The sequence below is a fragment of the Hypomesus nipponensis genome, chromosome 18 (assembly GCF_054491055.1).
Source record: "Hypomesus nipponensis isolate SF chromosome 18, ASM5449105v1, whole genome shotgun sequence".
Taxonomy (NCBI): domain Eukaryota; kingdom Metazoa; phylum Chordata; class Actinopteri; order Osmeriformes; family Osmeridae; genus Hypomesus; species Hypomesus nipponensis.
The window spans coordinates 14,876,677-14,904,336 of NC_140378.1; the positions used below are offsets into that span (position 1 = coordinate 14,876,677).

The 27,660-nt window shown below is 43.4% G+C and overlaps 1 protein-coding gene and 1 long non-coding RNA gene across 2 annotated transcripts; one reads left to right on the top strand and one right to left on the bottom strand.

The window, feature by feature from the left end:
* Positions 1 to 5,408: 5,408 nt before the first annotated feature.
* Positions 5,409 to 7,217, top strand: LOC146252335 (uncharacterized). Its single transcript, XR_014732168.1, has 3 exons — positions 5,409 to 5,684; positions 5,890 to 6,062; positions 6,323 to 7,217. It is a non-coding gene; the product is annotated as an uncharacterized LOC146252335 (long non-coding RNA).
* Positions 7,218 to 12,048: 4,831 nt separating this feature from the next.
* cables2b (Cdk5 and Abl enzyme substrate 2b) lies at positions 12,049 to 27,622 on the bottom strand. The gene is made up of 9 exons (XM_084680135.1): positions 27,070 to 27,622; positions 22,115 to 22,207; positions 21,397 to 21,474; positions 18,957 to 19,059; positions 18,602 to 18,773; positions 16,899 to 16,996; positions 15,677 to 15,783; positions 15,251 to 15,455; positions 12,049 to 14,770 (listed from the first exon to the last, which is right to left on the bottom strand). Exons 1-9 carry the CDS (start codon positions 27,603 to 27,605, stop codon positions 14,627 to 14,629), a joined length of 1,536 nt encoding a protein of 511 aa, XP_084536261.1. The 5' UTR covers positions 27,606 to 27,622; the 3' UTR covers positions 12,049 to 14,626.
* Between the last annotated feature and the right edge of the window lie 38 nt (positions 27,623 to 27,660).

The following is a 27,660-nucleotide window of genomic DNA, read 5'->3' on the forward strand; positions in this document are numbered from 1 at the left end:
CATTGCCTTTTATTTATTGATCCTGTCCATAGACAGTTTTTTTCTTGTACATTCGCAATCAGATGGTTGAACATTTGTGCTGCAGCAGAATCAAGGTCTGACTTGGCCTGTCGTAGAGGTTCGCCTGGTCATTGTGTTCCTGGGGCTCTTCACCGGGCAGAATGGAATGCCTGGCCCCAGTCAGGTGTAGATCAGGTTACAGGTGAACAGTGCTCCTTTTAAAGGCCTCAATTTACCCATGAGGTCCCCCCATCAGCCAAGCCCTCATTGTGTTCCACTCTAGCGCAGCTTCTAACAGACTGGTCAGTGTTGTGGTTTACAGCATTGGGAGTACCAGATAATTTAGGTTAGTCTACAATGTACATTCTGCTCACATATGGAGGTATAAGGTGTACATTAATCATTTATATAATCAAATACTGATTACATGTCAATCTCTGAATTAACTGTAGCTTTATTGGCATGGCATTAATCAGTAAATAATCAAATGTTTTGTATAAACATGGTACATATACACAATAATATGGGTATTTTTGTAATTGAGTTCAGCAGTCCACACTACAGATATATATATATAATACACACAGTCAAATATTGATATTGACCAACTGTATGGGAAAAAAATCCAAATTTGTTTTATAAAAATATTAGTAAGAATTTCTGTCTCACACGCAAACTGTTAACTTGACGATTCACTTTAAAAGGTCCAATAATCTTACAAGTGAAACAGGACTCAGATTTATCTTGAGGGTATACATGGTTTGAAGCCTGAACTTTTTACCATGTGTGTTTTTACTTGTTTTAAGATTATGATGAGATTACATGAGATTACACAAGAAAGCAAAAAATGTAATCCATTTCATCTGTTAAACTTAGTAAGTAACATCTTTATCTCATACCACACTGACAGAAACGTGGCTACAGGCTGTTGGAAATGAATGACACCCACTTAAATTCTTGGAAAAGTCAGCCATGTTGGCATGTGTGACATCACAGCACATACGAATTTCCAGACTTTCTACAGCGTCGTTGGTGTGGAGGATTCCAGCACTGGTCCAAGCATGCTCCAGTGCAGTCAGACCAGATTCCAAACCTCTGCGTTGTATTTGGAAGAGGGTGAGGCTCACCTGGGTTGAGGAAAGGGGGAACCGCCTCACCACAGAGGACAAGAAACAGAAGACGAACCGGTGTGACAGGCAAGTCTGCTGACGTACAGTACTATTGGCCGGAGAACTCATACCTTACAAGGCGCAGGAGGGAAGTCTCTTGAATGTGAGTCAGAAAGGTTAAGATAGAGGTTGACACATTGATTTCAGGTCACGTGCATTACCTACATACAGTACAGCTGCTGGTCTTGTGCAGATGAAATTACTACAGTAAATAGAGACAATGTCAACGTTTTGTATACATAACACCCAAACAGAAATTCAGTAATGTGTCATGGAAAAGGTTTGTTGGGCCCAAAGCATCCCAAGAGACAGGCGACAAATTTACATGAAACTACAGACTATAATTGGATCAATTAAAACAATTGAATTATTTGAATCAATGTTTTCTTTCATCCAGATCAAAAAATAGCTTTAGGAGCTTTACATTTTCTATGTTTTCAAACACCTTTTCAGTTTATGCCCGTTCTTAGTCAATTACGGGGAAGAAGGAAACTTACAGCAGGACTTTTGACTAAGAGGGATGAATTGGGGTGGGAACCCATCTCTGGTTTAAGCCTTGACAGACTGTTTACTATGTGTAATAATGAATTAACTGGTAAAGACAACATCTCAACCATGTAGTTACTGTTCACCACTTCAGAAATCCTTCTTTAATAATCCTTCTTGTGTAATACTGTTGCAATCAACAGAATGCACCCCCTTGACAAAATGTTTATGAAAATATAACTTACATAAAGTATTCGACTTGGAAAAAGATCAAATACTGTACTTGACACATTTATCAATAGCATAAGATGTTACTTGGCAGCAGTTTGAGAGAATACTACCGTGAAAAGTTGGTCATTAATTTATTAGGAATTTGATTCACTGACAATTACTAACAATGATTTTAAAATAGTTCCCACGTTTTGAGAAAGGTGGCTAAACAGGACAGTAAACATCTGAACCCTCTTCCCCTCAGAGTGCCCCAGTCCTTGTAATTCTGTAAGGACATCCTGAATAGTGAGTGAAAGACCACATTGAAAGTACTTCTCACTGTGTCGTAATTTAACCCCTACCTATCCGCCGTAACACCATGACAAGGAGAATCCCTCTAAAGAATGGGTTGTGTAGTTACACCACTGCTGGAGGGTGCACCACTTCAGCTTCTGATTACTTCCTGGTACAAGAGACAGTTGGTCTGACGTGGGAATGGGCTGATCTCCAAAGACCCACGCAGTGGCCTGTCGCCGTGGACGCGCCCAGTAGCACAGACACAAACGCAAGCATGTGCACACACACGTACACTCACACTGACACGCTCACACACACATATACAACACACCCACAGACACCCACAAACATACACACACACATAAACACAATCTTGGCAGATGGCGAGCCAAGGGATTGACAGGGCTCTAAAACAAACCTGTTCTCTTTGTCCACCTACACAGCATTTTACACAGAACGTCTAACAGGTGGTGGCTCTTTATCAAGGTGTGGCTGAAGTTGGCTGAACACTACCGAACACAAAGCACTTTTAAACAAAAATATGTGGGGGCTGCACACAAAACTGGGGCTGTAACAAAAACAGATAAGGCCAGAAAAGCTCTTTGCCATTTAGCATATCAGGCTGTTTAAATAGTTGTTTGCATGGGTGTTACTGCAGTTGGAAGCACCGCTCTTAGTGACCTAAGGAGTGGGGGTCGTGAAAGTATCCAGTCTGGGTATCTGGAATGAAGGTAAGCCACTGACTGAGATGGGGAATGATTACTGGATTTACTAATGATAAAAATGAAGCAGTTGTTCTACCGCATATTTGTTACTGTAAGTTGACACGATGTGGCCTACTGAACTTAAAGGTGTACGGATGCATTCCTTTAGAATTAATACATCCTCAAAAAAAAAGATTGGTCAAGGAGTTGGTAAACTTGAGCTTGCATAAGCTATGTAAATGTACAGCATTACCAATAGTACAAGCATTGTAGGTCCATAAGAGTTGCTATGTAATTAAAAGGTATTGAGTGTCAGCGGCATAGGCTTGAAGGTTGTGTACCCAAAACAAGATCAATGTTAATATCCACTTAACCCTGGCAACCCCAACCCCAAAATGTACTTGTGTAGTAATTTATTGCCAAACTGTAATTGAGTGTAACAGCTACAGAGTGGGGAATTAACTAAGTACAAATACTTCTACTTAAGTAGATTATTCTGGTATCAGTACTTGACTTGACTATATATTCTTCTGACAACTTTCAAATATTTTACAAAAATATCAGTACTTTTTTACACTGTGATTACACTGTTGTTACACTGTTATTATGTTGTTATTACACTGTGATTACACTGTTGTTACACTGTTATTATGTTGTTATTACACTGCTGATACACTGTTGTATAGGGAGTTAGACATGACTGAGAATAGAGATATTCTTGATTACCCAACCAAAAAGGATTCCTGGCGAATGAGCGTGGGAATGTCTATAGTGTCTTTCGGTATTAATGTATTAATATGATGAGAGGTCCAACAGGTAATAGTTGGTTACTTTTTACTTAAGTATATGTCAGAGCCCATACTTCTTTAACTTGAGTGAAAAAGTGTGGTAAGTACTTCAGCTTCTACCAGTCTTTTTAACGAGTATCTGCACTTCTACTTGAGTGAAGGATGTGTGTACTTTAGCCAAAAGCTACAACGTTGTCGCTAAAGGTATAGCTGTTTAATTACAATGCATGTGACCTTAATGTTGCTACTACAATATACTTAATAAATGGTCTGAATGTAAAACGTATACAAATTTGGTTTTCAATTCCTTATGGAGAATTGTGTTGAGATTAGTTGACAGTTCTTCCATTTAAATTCACTTCAAAACAAAAAAAGTTGAAGGGTCCTGAGTGTCATGTTTTAATTACATCCGCAAACCCACGCTCCTGTAGGATTCTATATTACAACTGCCCCTTGAAAACTTTCATGTTAAACCACTGTTATACCACTGGGTGGTGCTCTAGTATTTGCGAGTATGCCAGGGCTTTTTCAAATACTATTTTTCATTAAAAAAAAAAATTAAAACACTGAAATGTTGTGATTTAAAGAACAGCTAACCTTGACCTTAGCCTTTTCTTATGGGTCGGCACATGGTTCAGTTGAACTTGCTACTTATACAGTTTATTAGGTTTGGTGCTTCAAATTAGAATATTTTTAAATTGTAATATCAATCACACAAACAACCCATCACATTGTCCCTAACATATGCTTCATAATCGGTCAGGATATAATATTCAGGTTTAAAAGAGAGACGCATTTTAATTTCAAGACAATGGAAATTTGTGTTTGATCTGGAAATTCAGAGCAAGTTTTATAAAGTCGCTGCATTTACAGATCAAACAGAAACTTTTTTTGACTAAAATCATTTAACTTGAAAAGTATCAATTTCAGTTAGTGGTTGGCAAAGACTAGTCAATGTATTCAGGTTGGCTTGTTGTGGGTTGTGGAACTTATGTACACATTGTTTTGCATAGGATATTAAACAAAATTGAGACTAAAGATATTTTCAAACTATTCTGTGCTTACTAAATACAGTCTTCATATTCAGTTAAATTGGTGATAAATATTTTAAATGCAACAGGAATATTTGAAATATAATTTCACAATAAATAAGGGTTGTGGCCAAGAGGGTTGATAAGACACGGTGAAAGAGGGAATCCCATGTATGACAAAAAAATGCTACAGGAATGAATATGAGTCATCATAACAACTACACATACCTTTGCTGAACAAACAATTGTAACAACAAATTACCACTGTTTGTACTTTGCCAGTGAATTGGAAGATGCAAAATAATAGATACTAAACCCCTCATATATTACTGTATACAACACCCACTCTCAAGTAAAATACATTTCACGGAGAGAGTGGGAGGAACAAGGGAATCCCACATATGTAAAATGAAAGCAGGACTGTAGGGAGAACCTGACCGCAGGACAGGGGCTGTGTGGGCAGTGGTGCCGTCCTCGTCATCATTGTTACTAGTCATCCGGTGACCCGAGGATTTCCCTGATATCGGTGGTCAAGGTGTTTCTGTTAGTTTCTAAACAGTTGCCACAGAAACAACGACACACAATGGATCAAACTGACTCTGGACACAGAGTTTACACATTGCTTAATGTAATGTATACAGTTAGCAGACACTAATCCAAAGCGGCATTGAACCGGTAATCTGATGTACCATCGTTCCTTGTTATTAACTATAGCAGTGACAGTATGGAGACAAACATAGCTAGCCTACTTGAAACTGGAATATTCGTCATGTTATGGTTCCAAATGCAAATATGTTGGTCAGGAGAGAGTGGACTTCTCTGTGCTCGTCAGACAGGTTGATGGCTAAATGAAAGGCATAAAACCTCGGAAACCCTCTGACAGAACGCAACTTTCTCTTCAAAGACTGGACAGGATTCAACCTTTTCTCTTGGGAACCGATAGAATTCAGCCCAATCTACAAGATGAATATAGACTACATACTATTTACAACCTGGCTGGTGAGTACTGGGACAGTTGAATAGATGATGGAAGCTCAGGAATGGATTGATGACAGAAATGGATAGATGTCTGTCTCTTTCTCTTTCTATCATGCATGCATACTTTCTCCTGGAGTGTCGTTCTTGTGTGAATGTGTTTATTGTATTTGTTGTCTGTCAATACACTGTGGCGAGGATCTGACTTCCTGGCATATTTTGACTTTAGGTTGTGCTGCTCTGCTTGGGCCAAGGTCTCCATGGAAATTCAAATCCAAAAAACTGCTCTTATTACAAATGTGAGCCGGTAAAACACCATTCGTGCCAGCCTGGACTTATAAATAAACACAAATTTGACAACCTGGACCTGTCCAAGACGGCAATTGCCCCATGGAAATACAAGTGAGTGTGGCATCTAACCTGCATTTGGGGAGTCAGACATTTTGTGCGTGTATAGTTACAAATTAAAAAATGATACATGACTAATGAAAAGACTGATTGGGTGGGCAACTTGTAGTTCTAGGTGGGTGATTCTTGCCCTGCATATTCATTAACAACTTGTGTATTATAAGGATATGTTGGAATTGTATTATTTTATTATTGTGATTATTTCCTATCATAATAATAATAATACATTCATATTGTGTTTCATTTTGTTTCAGACCAACAAATCTAGAGAATGGTGAACACGCAGGGAGCCCTCTCAAAGAAGCTGTATGTGATCCCTGCAGAAAGCGAGGATGGAAATCCCAACCTATTAAGTATACTGTATATCTGCATCATAGATTCCCCCAAAATTTGGTGTGTATGTGTCCTAACCTTATTACTATTGGTTGCACCTGTGTACCAGATTCTCTACTGACTGCATAGAACTCCACTGTAATATGCACTCTCATTATGTATTATATTACAATTTTATATTATTTCAGTGCCTAAATCCAGTATCAGAAAGCAGAAAGTTCTTAGGTTGACAGAGCTATTGACATATGTATATTACATGTACCGTATTTAGGTTTCCTAAAATTAAATGTATCTCTTTGTCTCTCTTATCAGAGACTTTGAAATTGCTATTGTATCTAAATAAATGTATCTTTTATGGGATGGGAAGTAACTAAGTACAAATACTTGTACTTAAGTAGATTTTTCTGGTATCAGTACTTTACTTTACTATACAACTTTTCACTTTAAAAAAAATTCACACAAATATCTGTACTTTCAACTTCTTACATTGTGATTACACTGTTGTTACGCTGTTATTATGCTGTTATTACACTGTTGTTACATTATTATTATGTTGTTATTAGACTGTTGTTACACTGTTACAGGTTGTTATTACACAGTTGTTACACTGTTATTAGGTTATTATTACACTGTTGTTATACTGTTGTAGAGGGAGTTGACTGAGGATAGAGACATTCTTGATAACCCATGGCCATATGGGAGATGTTCCAAATTTTCAGCATCAAGAAAGATTCTTGGTGAATACGCGTAGGAATGTCTATAGTTTCTTTTTGTATTAATTCATTTAAGTAAATGTCAGAGCCCATACTTCTTTAACGTGACTTCAACTTATTTTTTGTCTTTTTAAACAAGTATCTGCACTTCTACTTGAGTGAAGGATGTGTGTACTTTTGCCATCTCTGAAAAGATTCAATGTTGTTACTAAAGGTATAGCTGTTTAATTACAGTTAATGTAACCTAAGTGTTGCTACTACAATGTACTGAATAAAAAGGCCATTTCAAAGGGAGAATTTTGTTTAGATTAGTTGACAGTTCCGTTTGAATTCACTTCAAATCAAAAGACGTGGAGAAATTAAAGGGTCCTGAGTGAAGAGGTTTGTCCTTAAACCCTTGATCAGTTAACAACAGTTAAAGATAGTAATTACTTTATTACTTCTATACTGTTTGAAATGTTCTGAAAAAAACAATGTCTGATCTATACCTTGCAATATTAAGCTCATGAGCACATAAACCTTGGTTATGTCCAGGAGAGAAATGTGCCTATCTATTAATGATGTTTCTTGTATCATTGATAAACTTTCGTTATACTGTTTTATTCTGCCTGCATAGCCATAAGTTGGGTCTTTGTAAGGAGTGACTAGGAAAGGCCTGTGTCGCTGATGTACGTCTAGAGGTCATAATTTTGCTAAAGCGTATAATGCCATGCAACTTTTAATGAGGAAAATAGGAGGAGTGACAAGGCCATTTTTAGGAGCGCTATCAAAAGACTTAAACAAAAGCTATCTGGCATTCTGTGTCCTTTTTCAATGCCTGTGAAGGCAATGTTAATCACATTGTATCCTCCCATATTGTGATACCATATACTCTTTAGATTTCCTGTATTCATTGTCCAGTCTTCTGTGATACTCAATTTGAGTGTACCAGACACCTGCACCACACATTTGTGTAATAAATACATTGAACTTGTCTTGAACTCATCTTAACAATTCCTTTCATTGACTTGGCACTTTCAGAGCAATTGGGTATTATCTAATACGCCTTCATGAGTGTCATGTTTTATTTACATCCCCCCACATTTCAAGGCAAACATACTCCCCTGGATTATATATTACAACTGCCCATTAAAACATTTTTGTTTAATCACTGTTATACCACTGGGTGGGGCTCTAGTATTTGCGAGTATGCCAGGGCTTGTTCTAATACGCTTCTTCAATTTAAAATGATTTCAGACACTGAAATGTTGTGATTTAAAGAACAGCTAACCTTGACCATAGCCCTTACTTATGGGTCCGCACATGTTTCAGTTGAACTTGCTACTTATACAGTTTATTTTGTTTGGTGCATCAAATTATTATATTGTTTAATTGTAATATCAATCACACACTACCCATCACATTGTCCCTCACATATGCTTAATAATTGGTCAGGATATACTATTCAGGTCAAAAAAGAGACCGGAAATAAACACCCAAATGAACAATAGTAGATATTAGTGCAGCTGTAGATAAAGGACAAAACCTACATCCCACTGTTAAATTACACTTAATGTGAATGCTTGTTTTCAATGTCATACTACACATTTTGATTTCAAAATTAAGATAATGGAAGTGTGAGTTTGATCTGGAAATTCAATGCAAGTTTTATGAAGTTGCTACATTTTCAGATCTAACAAACATTTTTTTGACTAAAATCATTTCACTTGAAAAGTATCGATTTCAGTTTGTGTTTGCCAAAGAACATTAAATGTATTCATGTTGGCCTGTTGTGGGTTGTAGAACTTCTGTACACATTGTTTTGAATTGGATATTAAACAACTTTGAGACAAGAGATATTTTCTAACTAGTCTCCGCTTACCAAATTGTTTTTAGGGTTAGGGTTAGGTCTATCAATTGACAGACTAAGAGACTAGCCTACCTTTTTATCAAGAGATTATATCTATGACATAATCATACAGTCTTCTTATTCAGTTAAATTGGTGATAAATATTTGAAATGCAACAGGAATATTTGAAATATAATTTTGAAACAAAAATCTCACAATAATAAAGGTTGTGGCCAAGAGGGTTGATGAGACACGGTGAAAAAGGGAATCCCATGTATGACAACAAATGCGTCATGAGTCATTATAACAACTACACATACCTTTGGTGAACAAACAATTGTAACAACAAACTACCACTGTTTGTACTTTGCCAGTGAATTGGAAGATGCAAAATAATAGATACTACTCCCCACATACTACTGTATACAACACCCACTCACAAGTAAAATACATTTCACGGAGAGAGTGGGAGGAACAAGGGAATCCCACATATGTAAAATGAAAGCAGGACTGTAGGGAGAACCTGACCGCAGGACAGGGGCTGTGTGGGCAGTGGTGCCGTCCTCGTCATCATTGTTACTAGTCATCCGGTGACCCGAGGATTTCCCTGATATCGGTGGTCAAGGTGTTTCTGTTAGTTTCTAAACAGTTGCCACAGGAACAACGACACACAATGGATCAAACTGACTCTGGACACAGAGTTTACACATTGCTTAATGTAATGTATACAGTTAGCAGACACTAATCCAAAGCGGCATTGAACCGGTAATCTGATGATACCATCGTTCCTTGTTATTAACTATAGCAGTGACAGTATGGAGACAAACATAGCTAGCCTACTTGAAACTGGAATATTCGTCATGTTATGGTTCCAAATGCAAATATGTTGGTCAGGAGAGAGTGGACTTCTCTGTGCTCGTCAGACAGGTTGATGGCTAAATGAAAGGCATAAAACCTCGGAAACCCTCTGACAGAACGCAACTTTCTCTTCAAAGACTGGACAGGATTCAACCTTTTCTCTTGGGAACCGATAGAATTCAGCCCAATCTACAAGATGAATATAGACTACATACTATTTACAACCTGGCTGGTGAGTACTGGGACAGTTGAATAGATGATGGAAGCTCAGGAATGGATTGATGACAGAAATGGATAGATGTCTGTCTCTTTCTCTCTCTATCATGCATGCATACTTTCTCCTGGAGTGTCGTTCTTGTGTGAATGTGTTTATTGTATTTGTTGTCTGTCAATACACTGTGGCGAGGATCTGACTTCCTGGCATATTTTGACTTTAGGTTGTGCTGCTCTGCTTGGGCCAAGGTCTCCATGGAAATTCAAATCCAAAAAACTGCTCTTATTACAAATGTGAGCCGGTAAAACACCATTCGTGCCAGCCTGGACTTATAAATAAACACAAATTTGACAACCAGAACTTGTCCAGGACAGCAATCGCCCCATGGACATACAGGTGAGTGTGGCATCTGACCTGCATTACAACATTTGTAAGTCGCTCTGGATAAGAGCGTCTGCTAAATGACTAAATGTAGATGTAAACATTTGGGGAGTCACACATTTTGTGTGTGTATAGTTAAAAACTGAAAAATTATACATGACATGAAACACTTGACTGATTGGGTGGGCAACTTGTAGTTCTAGGTGGGTGATTCTTGCCATGCATATATTCATCAACTACTCGTGTATCATAAGGATATGTTGGAATTTTATTAATAATTGTATTGTAATGATTATTCCCTATAATAATAATAATAATTGTAATACATTCATAATGTGTTTCATTTTGTTTCAGAAAACAAAAGAATCTTGAAAGGCAACCAGTCTCTCTCATAGAAGCTGTATGTGATCCCTACAGTAAGCAAGGATGGAAATTCCAACCTATTAAGTATACTGTATATCTGCGTCATAGATTCCCCCAAAATTTGGTGTGTATGTGTCCTAACCTTATTACTATTGGTTGCACCTTAGTAGAAGTAACTGCATAGAACTCCACTGTAATATGCACTGTCATTATGTACAATGTTATATTATTTCAATGCTTAAATCCAGTATCAGAAAGCAGAAAGTTCTTAGGTTAACACAGCTATGACGTATGTATATTACATGTAATTATCTAACTGTATTTATGTTTCCTTTAAAGAAATACATGTATCTCTTATCTCTCTTATTAGAGAGTCTGAAATAAAAAGTTAATGTCAAAAAGTTACAGATATGTGTAAAATGGTATAAAGAAAACAAGTAGCTCACAAGTAGCTTACCAGGATACCACAAAACTATGCAAAGTATGTAAAATTAAGCTGTATCCATGAATGTCCTTGTACTTACTGTAAGTTGCTCTGGATAAGAGTGTCTACTAAATGTAAATCAAATTCTTCAGTGGATGCTGCCAAGTAACAGCCTGTAGTTTCAGTAAATACAGTGCAACAACTACATGATTGCAATTTGACATCATTCTGAAGAGAGGACAGTACAACAATAAAAAACATCATATGTCAACCCTGTTTGCCATCACCCGACTTGTTCCTTGAAACATGGCAGGAGACAAGAGCAGGAGAAGATTGGAGGATGATTAAGGAGGAGAAGATGATTCAGACCAGTGTTCTCTAGACATCATGACAATTGACATCTGAACTATGAAGGGTGATTTACAGAAACAATTCAATTTGGGAAATGTAGACACACCCTGTTTTACATCATCCCCATTGGTGATGGTCTGCAGGTTTCATTTCTACAAGTTATCTTCACTATTGGTGAAATTATTTTATGATCTATTTTTTTATTAATAATATACTTGATTTTGACTTTACACTATACTGCGCTCTATACTAGAATATGACATTGTAAAACTATACTGGCACTGAATTCTGATGGAATTTATAATGATGTCTTTCAGTTGAATGTTTACTAATGAAATGAATTAAGTTCCAAAGCCTGATAATGCTACACCGTTGGAGAAAGAAAAGTCTATTTTTTTTTAACTGCAAGCTAAGGCTTAAAAGGCTTATACTTTTGCTTATCCACGCTCAGGTAGATGTGTGTGGGTGGTGAGAACAGCTAAAAACTATGAGACAAAAAGGCAGTCACACATCAGCAAGGTCCAAAAATATATGTATATTTTTTGTTGGCTTTTGCATCTGAAGAACAACAAACACGTCCTTCCCAACTGTACTGGAGAGGGGGGCGTGACAGGACGTCACACAAGTGGGTTTAGGATCATTACTCAGTGATAAACGTTGCAGAACATGAACTGACGGTGAAGAAAGGGCACTGACAATCCCAATGAGATTACAAACCATTCAAATGCTTTGTTACCATACAAGTAGCTTTAAGCTATTTAAACCATAGATATTCCTATGTATCTACATAGATTTGCATATAGATCTTGACTTCACAAAGTATAAATGCTTTATTTTACAATAATTGTTGGAGGTTTTCACACCTACTCCATTCAAAGTAGCGACAGTTTAATGCCAAATAAAGTTATCACTGGAATCTAGACCTCCAATGATAGTGATTGCCTCAAGTGGTCTGGGACAACCCAACCAATGGGGAGGAATTTAGGAGTCCCTAAGCCCCGCCCATCTGGATTCCCAGGTAATGGATTGGGATGTCTTAGATAACCAGGTAACTACAACACACTAGTACCACCCATTCCTGTGGAAGCACTGCAGGATTTCAGCTATGCTGTCCCTGTATTTGGTCAAAGTCACAGTGTCAGCTATATTAAAAAAGGTCACAAGCCGTATTGTACTAAGAATGTTTGGTAACATAGTTGTCAGATCAACAGTGAAAACCTTCATACTTGGAGGAAAAATAAAACGTTTGTCTGCAGTCTTTTACGCTACATGGTGTGTAATAAGTTTGGATGTTATGGTGATCACCAAGAGGATAGACTGTATGAGCAGGCACTTTGTTGATTATACTCATGCTTGGTTATGAACACATTGAGGAAATAACTACTGTATATGGGGGCAGGTGAGCAAGGTAGGGGAGAGAGAAAGAGAGAGAGAAAGAGGGGGAGTTGAGAGAGAGGGAGAGAGACAGGGAGAAAGAGAGATTGGAGTTGGATAAATAATCTAGTGTGACCCTTAATGCAATGTGCAACAATGACCACAAGGTGGCACTGATAGCACTGACTAGCTCTCTCAACATCATTAAGGCCAATTACATCACATATATTGAAGTGACATTTTGTCCCACTTGGATGGCTGAACATGAACGTGTTTGGTTCACAGTGTTTCTTTAGGGAGGGAAAGTGCAAAAAATAAGTTTGGAAGTGCTTAGTATTAGGTACACAAAACAAAGGCACAACACAAACAACAACAACAACAGATGTCACACTGCTGCTTAGGCGGATAACAAGTCAGTTGTCACCAACACAAAACAGACGACAACAACAATAACAACAGTGGAAGACATAGATAACTGTAAATACTGTGAATATTTCCCTTTATAGCCGAGACTCCCTTTATAGCCAAATCCAAGTAAAAAATACAGTAAAAAAAATGTTTATATCAAGGAAGATGGGTATTACAGTGACACATAGGACACACACACACACAAACACACACACACAGAAGTCAGACACGTTACACTACAAAAGTGTGTTCCTCCATGTGGTATTCATCTCTAACATAGAGCACAGCATCATCCAGATGGCGCACCTATCACACACTGGTGTACCTCAGTGCAAGGCCTGGAAGATCCATATCGCAACTACTATTACTACAACACAATTCGACATCATTAAATATGTAAAACTGAAAGGAATGAAGAAAAAAAATACAAGGGTATATAGACTGTATATATATCGAGACAGTAAGTCAATGTCAGAGTTCTTCTCCTCCTAAATGGCATGACGCGTCAACTTGACACTATGCAGAGTAAATCAAGTGACCAGTAAAACAGACGACCTGACTCAGCACTACTGAAAATACATTTTGAATTCACTTAGTCGATAAGCGATACATAAGGAGGTTAAATACATGTATATATTTAGACAAAATACATATATTATTGTCTATAATACTATGATAATAATACATTTTATTTGCGCTGCTCAAATTCACCCAAGGACACTTGGAGTGAAATGTATATCAGTATTGATACAGAATAAAATGGTTATTGATTTGCTGTTGTTTGACTGCCATGTGATTAAGAGCAGCCTTCTGTGTGGTTGAATATAGAGGGTACTCTGAGGTATGGCTACAGTATCACAGAGTAGCTAGGCTATGTGAAGGATGTTTTGTAGGTAGTGCAAAGGAGGTTACTTGGTTATGAAGAAGAAGCATATACCTTTATGTTGCAATAAAATACAATAAATTATCCCCTCCGAATGAATCTGTTCACGATAAAGGAAGGGGGATTTTTGGTAGTTGATTGGAAGTCAAGTCTCCAACTGAACCTCACAGCTCAACGGCTCCCTCCGGTGGAGATTGACAGGCAGCGCAGACTCAGTCAGTGTGACACGCAGGGGACAGGGACACCTGAGGGCCAGGGTGTGTAGCTGCTTGGGTAAGAAGATGGAATGGTGCCCGTGGGGGGAGGGGGGGGGGGTCTCCATTGGAGTAGTAGACTCCAGGCCCATAAGACGGAAGCAGAAGGCTTTGCTGGACGACTGGTTGAGTGGGGGCACGCCAGGCTGGCTGTCTGTCTGGCTGTCTGGGTGTCTAGGACTGCTGTTTGACCAGCCTGCGGTAGTGCGGCATCACCTTGCTCTCAGGCAGGTAGAGGGCCATCTCCAGGGCCACCAGAATAGTGAACTCGAAAGGAACGAGCTCTCTCCTGCTGATCCTGAAACGCTCCTCCAGTTTCTGTCGAGAGAAGAAAAGGAGGGGAGAGGAGGAAAGAGAGAGGAGGCGGGAGGGAAGGAAGGAAGGAGAGGAAGACATGAGTGAGGGGTACTGTGCGCTGCCAGGGGCAGCTCCTGGCAGCCCTGCAGTGAGACTGTGAGGAGACCTGGCGTCTCCAGGTGTCTGATAACTGCTGCTCTGCAGAACACGAGAGCGCACACCTGGGACACCACAGCACGAGGAAGGGATGTCAGCTACGGGACGTGGACAGGGTTCATACTCACACGTCCATTACTGGGATTTTCGGGGAGTCAGATGGCTAAGCGGTGAGGGAATCGGACTAGTAATCTGAAGGTTGCCAGATCGATTCCCGGCCGTGCCAAATGACATTGTGTCCTTGGGCAAGGCACTTCACCCTACTTGCCTCAGGGGGGAATGTCCCTGTACTTACTTTAAATTGCTCTGGATAAGAGAGTCTGCTAAATGTAAATGTAATCTTACATCAATCAGCTGTTTGACATCCTGCTTCTTGAGGTCGCTGCTAATTTTGGCCGCCAATAGCACGCAGGCGGCCGACACCAACTTCCTGTTGTGCTTGTTCAGACGACCCTGCAGCACCAGCTTCTCAAAGTAAACAAACGCCATGGCCACGGTGACCGGCTGGAGGTCACAGTCCTCCCCCACCGAACGCATCTCTCTCTTCAGACTGGGGGAGGGAGGGAGGGAGGAGGAGGAGGGAGGAGGAGACGGGGAGGGAGGGTGGGGGGGGGAGGAGAGGGGGAGGGAGGAAGGGGGGTAGGTAGACAGGTGGAGGGGGAACGACAAAAGAGAGTCAGACGAGACTGTTAAACAAGAACTTGTCTGCTGCTGTGCTCTGGTGCGTTCTACTGCGCTGGGTCAGATCCCCTCTGCTGCACCGGGGCGTACCTCCTGATCTTGCTGAGGGTGAGCTTGACGTGGGGGAACTTCTCCTTGAACGAGTCGTTCATGTCCTTCTTCAGGTCCGACGGCTTGACGTACTCTATCACCGTGGTCTGGATGAAGACAGAGGGGGATGAAGAGACTGAGAATGACAGCTCACATCCACAACCTAAACATCTACAACATGGGATGGATCCTGTGACTAAGAACCCAGCCCTGCTTGCCTCCTATCAGAACAGAACAGTATGGAGGAGGCCCCGCCCCGCTGTCAAAGAACAGGCAGAGGAGCCAATCACGTGCTGCACTCTAGCTGGTGTCTGGTTGGCAGCCTCCTTCTGTCCTGAACTCTGCTGTGTCAGCCAAAGTCACCACAGACCCAAAGCAGCAGTACAGGACTGTGCTCAGTGTGTATATTTAAAGATGGGTATTACCTTTAGTGGATTTACTAACCTGGTGAACATCCCCATTACCGGCTGACACGTATCAGAGGCTGAGCTGCAGGCCAGGCCTACAGAGACTCCCCTACTGGAAGCCCTCCTAACAACACGGCATCCCCTCGCTGCCTCACTCTCTGCTGCCACACTCCCCGCTGACTGACTGTGACCAGCCCTTCTGCTGGACCTTTTTCAACGTACCATCCTTTCCATCACTCCTCCTGCTTCCCCCCCTGTCCCCTCTAATTCATCCTCCCCCTCTCCTCCCCTCTCCTCTATTCTCCTGTCCTCCCCTCTCCTCTCCATTCCTCCCCTATCTTCCCCTCTCCTCTCCTTTCTTCCCCTCTCCTCTCCTCTCCTGTCTTCTCCTCTCCTCTCCTCTCTTCTCCTCTCCTCCCCTCTCCTCTCTTCCCCTCTCCTCTACATTCCTCCCCTCTCCTCTCTTCCCTTCTCCTCTCCATTCCTCCCCTCTCCTCTCTTCCCTTCTCCTCTCCATTCCTCCCCTCTCTTCCCCTCTCCTCTCCTCTCTTCCCCTCTCCTCTCCTCTCTTCCCCTCTCCTCTCCTCCCTTCTCCTCTCTTTCCCTCTGCTCTCCTCTCTCCCCCTCTCTTCCCCTCTCCTCTCCTCTCTCCCCCTCTCTTCCCCTCTCTTCCCCTCCCCTCTCCTCTCCCCCCTCTCCTCTCTTCCCCTCTCCTCTCCTCCTCTCCTCTCTTCCCCTCTCCTCTCCTCCTCTCCTCTCTTCCCCTCTCCTCTCCTCCTCTCCTCTCTTCCCCTCTCCTCTCCTCCTCTCCTCACCATGTAGGAGGCGAAGATGAGCACTCTCTTGTGCTTGCCGCAGGGCCACTGGGGATCACTGAGCAGATTGGGGTCGTAGTCGGACACATCCTCCAGGCCTGAAGAACACACACACACGCACACACACACGCACAATAAATATACTGTGTACTTTCAGACAGAGGCATTAACACAAAGATACCAGTCTATGGTAGCGTACAAACAAATATCACCCAGTGCTCAAGCCATTCATCAAAGAGTGTGTTGGTGTGTCTCTTTCCTCACCAGCTGAGCTCATTGAGCACTTGACAAAAGTCAAACTACAATATCATCGAGTCAAGTATGTGCTTTGGAACATAGGCCTTTTATAAGCACGCCAGCAGCGGGCATGCTACACCCATCAGCACCTGTCTCTAATCTCTGTCACCTTGGTTAGATTATGTAAGCACACACAAGTAAACACTGACACCCACGCACACCAACACACACACGTACACACAGGCATATATATATACACATGAAGTGACACTTGCTCACGAAGCTGTGTGTGTGTGTAATGGAGGGTTGCTATATCCAGTCTAAGAATAAGAAAAGGGTTGGAGACATAGAGAGCTGCATCCCAGCTGTGATAATAACCAGTCAGGTCACTGACACTGACACTCAGCTCCACACACACGCCGAACACACAAACACACACACACACACAGAGTAGTTTATCAGTGCTCTCAGGCGTGATTATGAACAGTGCTTAACGTGTCTGTACCTTGCAGAGCAGAGACAATGGAGTGTTGGTGTGTGTGAGTACTACTGAGTAGTAGAAAGCGCTATATAAGATCAATGATAAAGGTAAGGAGGACTAGGGGTATTTTCTCCTCCCTCTCTCCCTCTATCACTGTGGCTCCCTTCCTCCATCTCCCTCGCTCTCTCCAAATCCCCCCTTCTTATGCTCTCTCTCTCTGTGATTCAGTTGGGACTAAGTCCCCCTGTGCTCTCCAGTGCTACTGCCTACATCACTGCACATTCCCCCTCTCTTTACCCATCTTGGAGCTCTACCCATCCTGATCCCCTTTCTGCCGGCCCTAATCTCTCTATCTGTCCATCGGCCCCAGAGTGCTGGCAGCAGGTCAGGGGGGCTGCAGGATAAATCCCCTCCCAGGAGACAGGAGTTACTGACTGTGTACGCCTGCCTGTCCGCCTGCCTTTCTGCCCGCTTGTCTACCTTTTATCAAAGTCTGTCTGTCTGTCTGCCCGCCTGTCTACCTCTTATCCAAGTCTGTCTGTCTGTCTGTCTGTCTGTCTGTCTGTCTACTTATCCATGTCTGTCTGTCTGTCTGTCTGTCTGCATGTCCGTCTGTCTGTCCGCCTGTCTACCTCTTATCCAAGTCTGTCAGTCTGTCCGTCTGTCTGTCTGTCTACCTCTTACCCAAGTCTGTCTGTCTGTCTGTCTGTCTACCTCTTACCCAAGTCTGTCTGTCTGTCTGCCATCCTTGTCTGTCAGTCTGTCCTGTCTGCATGTTAAGGCACAGTAGGTGGCACTTGCTGCAGGAGAGGCCCAGTGAGTGTGTGCGTGGATATAAGATCATGTGTGTGTGTGTGTTAATGTAAAATGACACATAAGAGAGTATGTGTGTATATGATGGTGTGTGGAAATATGAACGTGTGTGCATATGGTTGTGGGTGACATGCATGACTGTGTGTGCATATAGCTGTGTGTGTGTGTGTACCGAGGTCGAGGCCCACGGTGCTGTTGATGCGTGTGGGGGCGTAGCTCCTGCAGGTCCCTGGCATGCTGGTGCTGCTGCGAGACATGGGGATCTGGAGCGTGATGTCACAGCCCAAGGCGCGCTGGCGCACCAGAGCGTTGGTCGGGTACAGGAACTGGGCATACGACACCGTCTGGACAGGAGAAAATCACCATCACTCACTCAGCCAGCCTGAGCATGTGTGTGTTTGTGTGTTGAGCATGTGAGTGTGTGTTTGTGTGTTGAGCATGTGAGTGTGTGTTTGTGTGTTGAGCATGTGAGTGTGTGTTTGTGTTGAGCAAGTGTTTGTGTGTGGAGCATGTGAGGGTATTTGTACCCGGCCGTATGCATCCAGTTCAAAGCCCTCCAGGCCAGGCAGCATCTCCAGAGTGGTGGAGATGTTTCCTGATGAGTGTCTCCTCTGGGACTCCAGTGGTTCACTGGGTGAGAGAGAGAGAGAGAGAGAGAGAGAGAGAGAGAGAGAGAGAGAGAGAGAGAGAGAGAGAGAGAGAGAGAGAGAGAGAGAGAGAGAGAGAGAGAGAGAGAGAGAGAGAGAGAGAGAGAGAGAGAGAGAGAGAGAGAGAGAGAGAGAGAGAGAGAGAGAGAGAGAGAGAATGAGTGTGAAGGTGCATGTGTATCAATGGGAGAGAAGCTAGAAAGAGCGATTAGAGCCTCCCCAGTCTACTAACATTTAGCAGTCTGTAATTGGTGACAATCATTGGGGAAGGAAGCTTCAACAGATCTTAAATATAGTCAGCCAGAGGGAGAGGAGGGGAGTAAATAACAGAGGGGGTTGGGGGGGTCAGACTGGAGGCACTTTAGAAGGTTCAGGAAAATAAAGAAGGTCCTGCATAAGGGACCTATACTGGCTGCATCCCTCTCTCTTTTTTGGGCTGGGGGGGGGGGGGTGTTGTTCTGTGTCAGACTGGGGGGGTTCATAATAATTCCTAAGTTAATAATTTGTTACACAGAACTTTATTATATTACAGTAAATCATATTTATCAAAAGTGAATCATGCACCCAACCCAAAATACACACATTTTAACACCCTATACAAAATGTGAAACCCATTCAAGTCCTATCTGCCAGAAACGGAAGAATAGAAATCAGTTCCCTTGTCCTGAGACCTGCTTTCTTACCTGCCTGTTTCTACATATTAGTCTACCTCTTTCTGCTTGAGCAGCACTGGTTGAAGCCTGAAAATATTTCTGGGGAAATTGTGGGGTGTAGTAGTTACTGCACTACTACAGGAGTGTAGTAGTTAGCTAGCTCTACAATTTACCGGGGCTTGGTCTGAATCTAGGAGAAATACGGAGCTGGCAGTATATGCAGGTGCAGTAGCTACAAGGTCCGTTCCTAGGCATAGGCGACAGGCAGCCGCCTAGGGCGGCATCAAGAGGGGGGCGGCAAATCCCGAAGTTCATCCATTAGTAATTAACCGTCCTGCACCACCAGCAGAGGGCGCCAAGTCACACAGGGGGGGGGGGGGGGGGGGGCTGTTCACACAACTCGCCTGGGGCGCCGAATGTGCTGGGACCGGCACTGGTAGCAGAGGAACCCAAAGAGGAACCCAATTGTCTAGCAGATTAAGACATGTTCATTGGTACCTATCGAAAAGAAACCTCAACTTTCCTAGACTTTTACCTTTGGTACTAATGCTCGCTGATATCGCTGTCTGTAGGACGGCGTATCTATGCGTCGTTGCTAACGTGTGCTGACGTTGTGACTGTCTGTATGTGAGAGAGACGCGTGAGTGACAGAGAGACGGAGGGAGAGCAGGGAAAAGAAATGCAGCTGAACAAATACGCTGCGTGTTTTAAATAGCGTAAACAACATTTTAAAAAGAATAAAGAAACGCAATATGTGGTGGCTGGTGTTGATTCTATGGCACACCGCCACAAATTAGTCTGTGTGGGAAACACAGTAAACCCCCTGTTCTTCTCTGAAGCTAGACGACTTGCATAACGCCTCAACCTCAGTTTCACCCCCCCCCCCCCAACAAAGAAGAAAAACAGCTATTATTATTATTCCAGCAGATAGTGTGTGTGTGTGTGTGAGAGTGAGTGTGTGAGTGTGTGTGTGTGTGTTTGTTGTCTGGAGGGGAGCATGCCAGCCAGAGGCAGGTCAAGCTTGCGACCTCTCTGCATCACAGCACTAATTCAGGAGATCTGAGGCATGTGGGAAAATTCCAGCTCTGCTTTCCTTGTCCTCCCCTTCCATTTTCCCTGAGAAAACCCATGGACCACTGTTTCTCTCCCTGAGAAAGAGCTCTCTACGCAAGACCTCTGACTGGTCTCTCTCTCCCTGAGAAAGAGCTCTCTACGCAAGACCTCTGACTGGTCTCTCTCTCCCTGAGAAAGAGCTCTCTTCGCAAGACCTCTGACTGGTCTCTCTCTCCCTGAGAAAGAGCTCTCTACGCAAGACCTCTGACTGGTCTCTCTCTCCTTGAGAAAGAGCTCTCTACGCAAGACCTCTGACTGGTCTCTCTCTCCTTGAGAAAGAGCTCTCTACGCAAGACCACTGACTGGTCTCTCTCTCCTTGAGAAAGAGCTCTCTACGCAAGACTTCTGACTGGTCTCTCTCTCCCTGAGAAAGAGCTCTCTATGCAAGACCTCTGACTGGTGGAGAGAAATACCTCTCCACCCATCTCTAGCCAGTAGGTTGATTGCTATTGAGGGGGAAAGGAGGAGCAGAAGGAGAGGATGTGTCTCTAAGTCAAGAGGGAAGAGAGGTTGTGTTCCAGGTCTGTTGTGGTTGAGTCAGTGCAGAATCTTACCTGATATGAAAACTCTCTCCATAGGGAAGCACAGAGAAGGCAGCACACAGGGACCTCTTGGCACAGATCAACACGATCCTAGAAACACAACAACCAAATAAAAATCGGATCGATTCCCCGCCATGCCAAATGACGTTGTGTCCTTGGGCAAGGCAGTTCACCCTACTTGCCTCGGGGGGAATGTCCCTGTGGTTACTGTAAGTCGCTCTGGATAAGAGCGTCTGCTAAATGACTAAATGTAAAAACACTGTCATCCTCCCTTCCCCCACCTCCCCCAGGGGACATGACCCTAATGCAGCTCCCACAGTTCAGCAGTGGAAAACTGGCCCTAGCCCCTGGCCCTCCCTTGACCCGGCCAACCGCCTCCAGCCCTCCCCAGCCCTCTGTAAATCTAACCGTAACCCTGGGAACCGGGGGGTGGGGGTCGGAGGAGGTCAGCAGCCATGCACTGGAAAGGAGTTTATAATGGGGCCTTAGTGAGAACAGAACATGCTATCCACAGTCCTAGCTAGCGTCGCTTGGTAGAGCTGCTGTCCGTCTGCCCACTATCTACTGTCTGACTGAGGGGTAGGACATTCGGGGGGAGAGTGAGTGTGTATCTGTACGTATGCGCCAGGGTGTATGATTACAGCCCTCTGAACCACTTCACAAGGTTAACAATAGACACAGACACAGGCCAGGCATATCTGCAGACCTGTGTGTGTGTGTGCTCTCTCACCTGCTGCCCTGGGTGTCATACTGCCTCATGTTCTTGATGAAATGGACCTTCTTGACTGATCTGGGTCTGGGAGAACCTGATAGGTTACGAGTCCTAGAGGGAGGGAAGCAGGGAGAGAGGGTGGAGGAAAAAAGGGGGAGAGAGGGAAGGAGAGGATAGACAGAGAGAGTGAGATATGTACAGGTTACAACCTTGAACACAAGAACATTGTAAAGCTACTTGTGTAGCAGCAGTAACCTGCAGGACAATCACATAACCACAGGTCTAAAGTTTCTAGCAGATGAAATTGCAGCATCACTGTGTTAGGTCTGTTGTTAGGTCAGGTCAGGACAGGCCCATTCAGAATCACTAACTTCATTGATCGCAACTGCAAATACCGATGCTGCTCCCCAAAAGCAGCAGCAGCTAGCTGGATCTGATTCAACATCCCTCCATACTGGATATGAAGGCCACTCCTAGCAGTCGACTGCAGACACACAGCCTATGGTGACCATGTCAAAGTGATTGTCATCACTGAAGTTACGTAAGAGACATCAGTCCAGACCCCCCCCCCCCCCCACACACACACACACACACACGCACACAAACAAAACAGACCATCTTCCTTTCCACCCCCGCTGCAAAAACAGATTTGAGCCACAAGCCCCAGGCAGGGGACCAGGGCAAAAAATACCTTCTGTTTGGAATGAAAACTGTTACACAACACAACGCCATCTGCTGAGGGTTTTTTTTTTCTATCTCCTGGTGACCCGTACAAGACTGGGGAGTTAAATGACTGTTATCTCTGCTGTGGGAATGATTAGGGAAGAGGGTAAGGGTGTGGGGGTGTGGGACTCAAACAGGATCTCCACTCCCCCAATCAATGACACGGCTACCAACAACCATCTATCTTTGTACAGGTGGTCATTATGGTGAGACAAGCAGCACTTTGCCCGGCTAGCTGGACAACGGAAACCAAACACCAAACCTAACGTCTACTACACCGTCCATTACTGAACCAAACCACACGGCCACAGGCTGTCAGAGCAAAAGGGACAACAGTGTTGGTGGACAACAGGCCAGAGCTGACAAGAAGAATGTGTGGTCTCTGCAGGAATCAAACTCAGAACCTTCATGTTGCAGGTTCCATGCTGACTCATCAACTGAACCTAAAAGGGCAAAGCACCCCATCTGTCTCTGTGTGCCATGTCGCTAACCAGGAGATGTGTTTGTCTATAAACAGCCCTCGGTGAGCATAGGGTGTCTATCGCTGTCAATTCCAATGCAGGCTTCAATGATGGAATGTGGCACATTCCAATAGAACCCAGGATGGAAGCTTTCTCTGGGTCCCACTACTCACTTCTGGAATGTTCCATTCTGGGCTGTGGGAAGGAAAAATGAGGACTGGTGTGTTTCGTATCTTAATCTCCATCGTCATCCTCTGACACGTTTTCATGGGAACAGCGGTGGTGGATGGAAGCAAAACAGTCTTGCCATGCCCCCCCCCCATTCAGAGCGATGCTGACGATACTGACTACCTCCCTGAGACAGAGTGGCGTCACAGCGTGAGCTCATCCCAGTTCTCATCTGGAGTTAGGGCTTCAGGCTGCTTGTGGGACTGTGGCATGGATGAACTGTGCAAACTAAATATTTACATGAACTATGTTATAACTGTGTTCATTGCTAAGCCCCTAAAAGCTGACTGTATGAAAGCGTAGCTCTTCTCTAGAGTAGTGTGCAACTGCTCTCTTGCTCTCCAAAAGAAACACTTGGCTGTACTGTGGAATCAGTGTTTCACACAAATGAGCAGAGGCTTGACTTTCCGAGTAACAGCACGCATGGGCTCTTTTTGGTGTTGATGTTATCACTTGTTAACATCAATGAAAGGCAAATGGCAGATTCAAATGTCAAGATTTCTGTGATCCTGCATCTGTTTATAAATGGCGGGTTGAATTCAAACTGACGACAAAAACAATCAGATTATAACCTCCCCCCCACCAACTGTCGCTCCCTCCCTCTCCTTTATAAACTGCAGGCTCCACGTCACTCCCTATCAGAGCTCCAGATAAGAAGCAAAGGACGTCTAAACCTTCCAGGGGGAAAAAGAAACAATGATTATATATAGAATGCTGGGAACAAAACAATTTCCTCTCCCTCTCTCACCCCCTGTCCCCTGCACTTCTTTCCTTTCTCACCTCACCTTCCCTCTCACTTCATTTCTTTTTCTTTCTCATCTTTCTCTACCCCCCCCCCTCCTCTCCTCCCTCTGTTGTTTTTAATCAGGACTGCCTGGCTGTGTCCTGGTTGTGCCTATAGTGCCACTGGCAGAGCAAGGGATCAGTGGCTGATCTTGGTTTAAGGGTTCAGGGGCCAAGCAGCAGTCAGCCTGAGCTTGAGCGAGCCTGACGTCACAAAGGCTTTGCTTTAATGCACACCAAATCCTCACTTTGAGCGGCCACTATTAGCGTCGCTCCCACCTTTAGCCAATGTGTGCGTAGCACCAGTGGCGCTTAAGGCTGATTGTAGCATTAGCTTTGCCTTGCAGTAGCTGATGCTTCATCAGTCGGCCCTGCTAGCTGATTGATGCACTATGACAACACGTCCCAAGTCCCTGGACCTGACAAGGGGATGGCCCTAATGTGCACATGCACGCACACAGCTTAAAGAGAGCTTAAAGGGATGTGAGGAAGAGGGAGGGAGATCCACTCTGCTTCCATGCAACAGTGTCGGTGACAGTCCACTGATGGCCTGCATGACACAGAGCAGAATCAGACCAAATCTACCAGTGCTGTCACGCCATGAAGTTATTTAACGCCACTGATTACATTAGTGTCGTTAAAAATCACACACACTCGCTAAACACACTAATCCAGCCTGTTGCATTTTCTATTGCAGCGTTCTAGATTCTTTTGGGATTTTCAGACATCATGGCAGTTTTTTTTCATGCTAGTCTGTCCTCTTTCCTGTTTCAAGTGAGCGTTTCAATTTAATTGACTCCTCTTCACAGCTCCAAACTTGCTCCAGGACCATCTGTCTGTTCCGGTTCAATCAGCTCGCAACAACATGTCATTTAGGAGGAAATCTGTTATGTAGTTGAGATAGGCATTACACACTCCAGGTGGCCTGCTAGGCAGACAGCATGACAAGTTGACATCCAGGCCATCAGACAGCCGGGGCAGGCAGTTATTTGGAGAGAGGGGACGATGTAATCTGTCTCGGAATAAGTTATCTGGTTTGCAAACGGATTACATAATATGTTATTCTGTGGTGATTTTAGGCAGAGACTCTGTCTATGCTGATTTGTTTGAACAGGACTTTGTTAGTCTGGCTTCAGAAGACTGTGTGTGTGTGTGTGTGTGTGCGTGCGTGTGTGTGTCCAAGTCAGGGTCGTTCCTCTCCAGAGCAGAGGACAGCAGCTTGTCAACATGGCTGAGGATCCAGCCCCCATAGCTGGGGCCAGACAGGTCATCCTTTATTAGACAAAGAGAGCAGGAAGTGAGCATGAGAGTGAACAGGGCCTGGTGGGTCTGGATGAGGAACGAGGGGGAGAGGTTCAACGCTCTAAAACACTTTCAGATGAAACTGTTTCACACACCCTCCATGTTTGGACAGTTTAGAGATGATGTCATTAAGATTCCAGGTCAGGGCTTGTTCTAAACTTGCAATGTTTTTCTTCCTTCTTTCATGTTGCACAATCAAGTAGTAATCAAAAGCTAAACTGTGCTTTGTTTCTTGTTAAATCCCTTTGATCAGTGGCACCTATTTAGCATTCCAACAACTGCATTATTATCAAATAAAATATAGGCACTGACCATGCAGCCTAGTTCATTAGTCAATATCACTACAAGTTATTGTGAACTGTTCGTGTTTAGTGCCACCTGACTTGGTAAACTACTAACACACACAAACACACGCCCACTTCTAACAATTAATTTGGGCGAGTTACTCAACAGGAACAGTACTAAGCAAACAAATGAGTAATTTCCAACGATGAAATTAAAGAATCATATTATATCATTTCATATTAATTTTCCGTAGAAATACGATACCACACCATAGTCAATATTGATGGCGGTTATGTTTGCTATCGTCTCGCTCTCTTGAAGATACAGTTTCTGCCTGTGTTTGCTTGATTTACAAATTAAATACACAAGTTTAAATTGTAAACTTCATCTGACTATACTGTGAATCTCGCAGTTGGTAGGTCCATGCACACACACAAACACACTATCATTTTGTCTAGTAGAAGTCGGACCAGACTCATGTTTGACAGGGAAATGGTATCTCACAGACACCCCTAGCAACAAACTTAACTGTAGGCAGGGTAAACATTTCCACATATCCACCCTCAAATGTCAAAATGCTTACCACATCTGTACTGTATGTATGACACTGTGTATCAATGACTGCTGAGTTCTTGATGTTGACAGCACTTTATCACACGACTGATTAATCAAATATTTACGTGCTGACTATAAGCAGTCAAAGATGAACTAATACTTTAAAAACACCGTTGCTATTTACATTATGGCGTGTCATTTGCAACAATCTGTATTAGATTACCGTGTCCTTGTACAGTCAATTGCCAATGTACTACACAGGGTTAGGCTACACAGGAACCTTTTGTGTGGAGAAATGGAGTAGCTAAATGTCAGTAAGGTAACGGTCAATTTATTAAGTAGGAAGTGAAGCCTACAGTAACTTTCAGTTAATCAAGATATGAAACAAGTCTACAGACAGGCTGAGACTAGCAAGAGCTAGCTCTCTATGTTGCAAATGTTTCTGTGATTCAATTGAGTTTGATCGTCCCGCGGCGATACGCTGCTAGTCATGATAACGGTTTTGTGATTTTCTATAGAAAAATAGGCAACTATAATATGTATATATTTTTTTCAAATGTTCGCATGGATAGCTACATATAAATACTGCTCAACAGCACAGCTCACTCAGTCACCGTTCTGTTAAGATAAACTCACCTTTGTCGGGTCTCAGAAGTCATCGAGTTACAACTCTGGACTGACAGCAATGTTGATGACTTTCTAGGTCCGATTGGAGTTGGTAAGAGACTCGGGGAAAGAAGATTCCCCTGCGAAGAGAAAGACCCTCTTCCCCTCTCCAGAAATACCTCAGTGGTCCCGACATGGTTGAGCCCTGAGTCCGATGAGGGAAGGACAAGGATGGGAGGGACGTTGAGAACCCCGAGTCTCGGGACAGGGTTTACAGAGCTGCAGCTCACTGACGTTGACAGGTTGGCGAAGGTACCATAGGTATTCGACTCCACAGATAACCTGGACACTCTTGCGCCAACGTCGGTCCCCAGAAAGTCGTTATGTCTGTGTCCCTGAAGGGTGCCATTTTCCGTATTCTGCTGGACGGGCCGTCCGTCAAGAGAAATGTTACTGAGGAACAGTAAAGCGGCTTGTCTCCGGCGGGAATCTCTCCGTTTTAGCAGGTGCTGTTTGCTGTTATTGCTGGCTAACGCACTGTGCGTACTGCAGGCTGCAGTCGCCATTCTCAACTGAGGAAGTACAGTCGCGCGCACTGTAAAAGCATTCTACCCGCCGCGA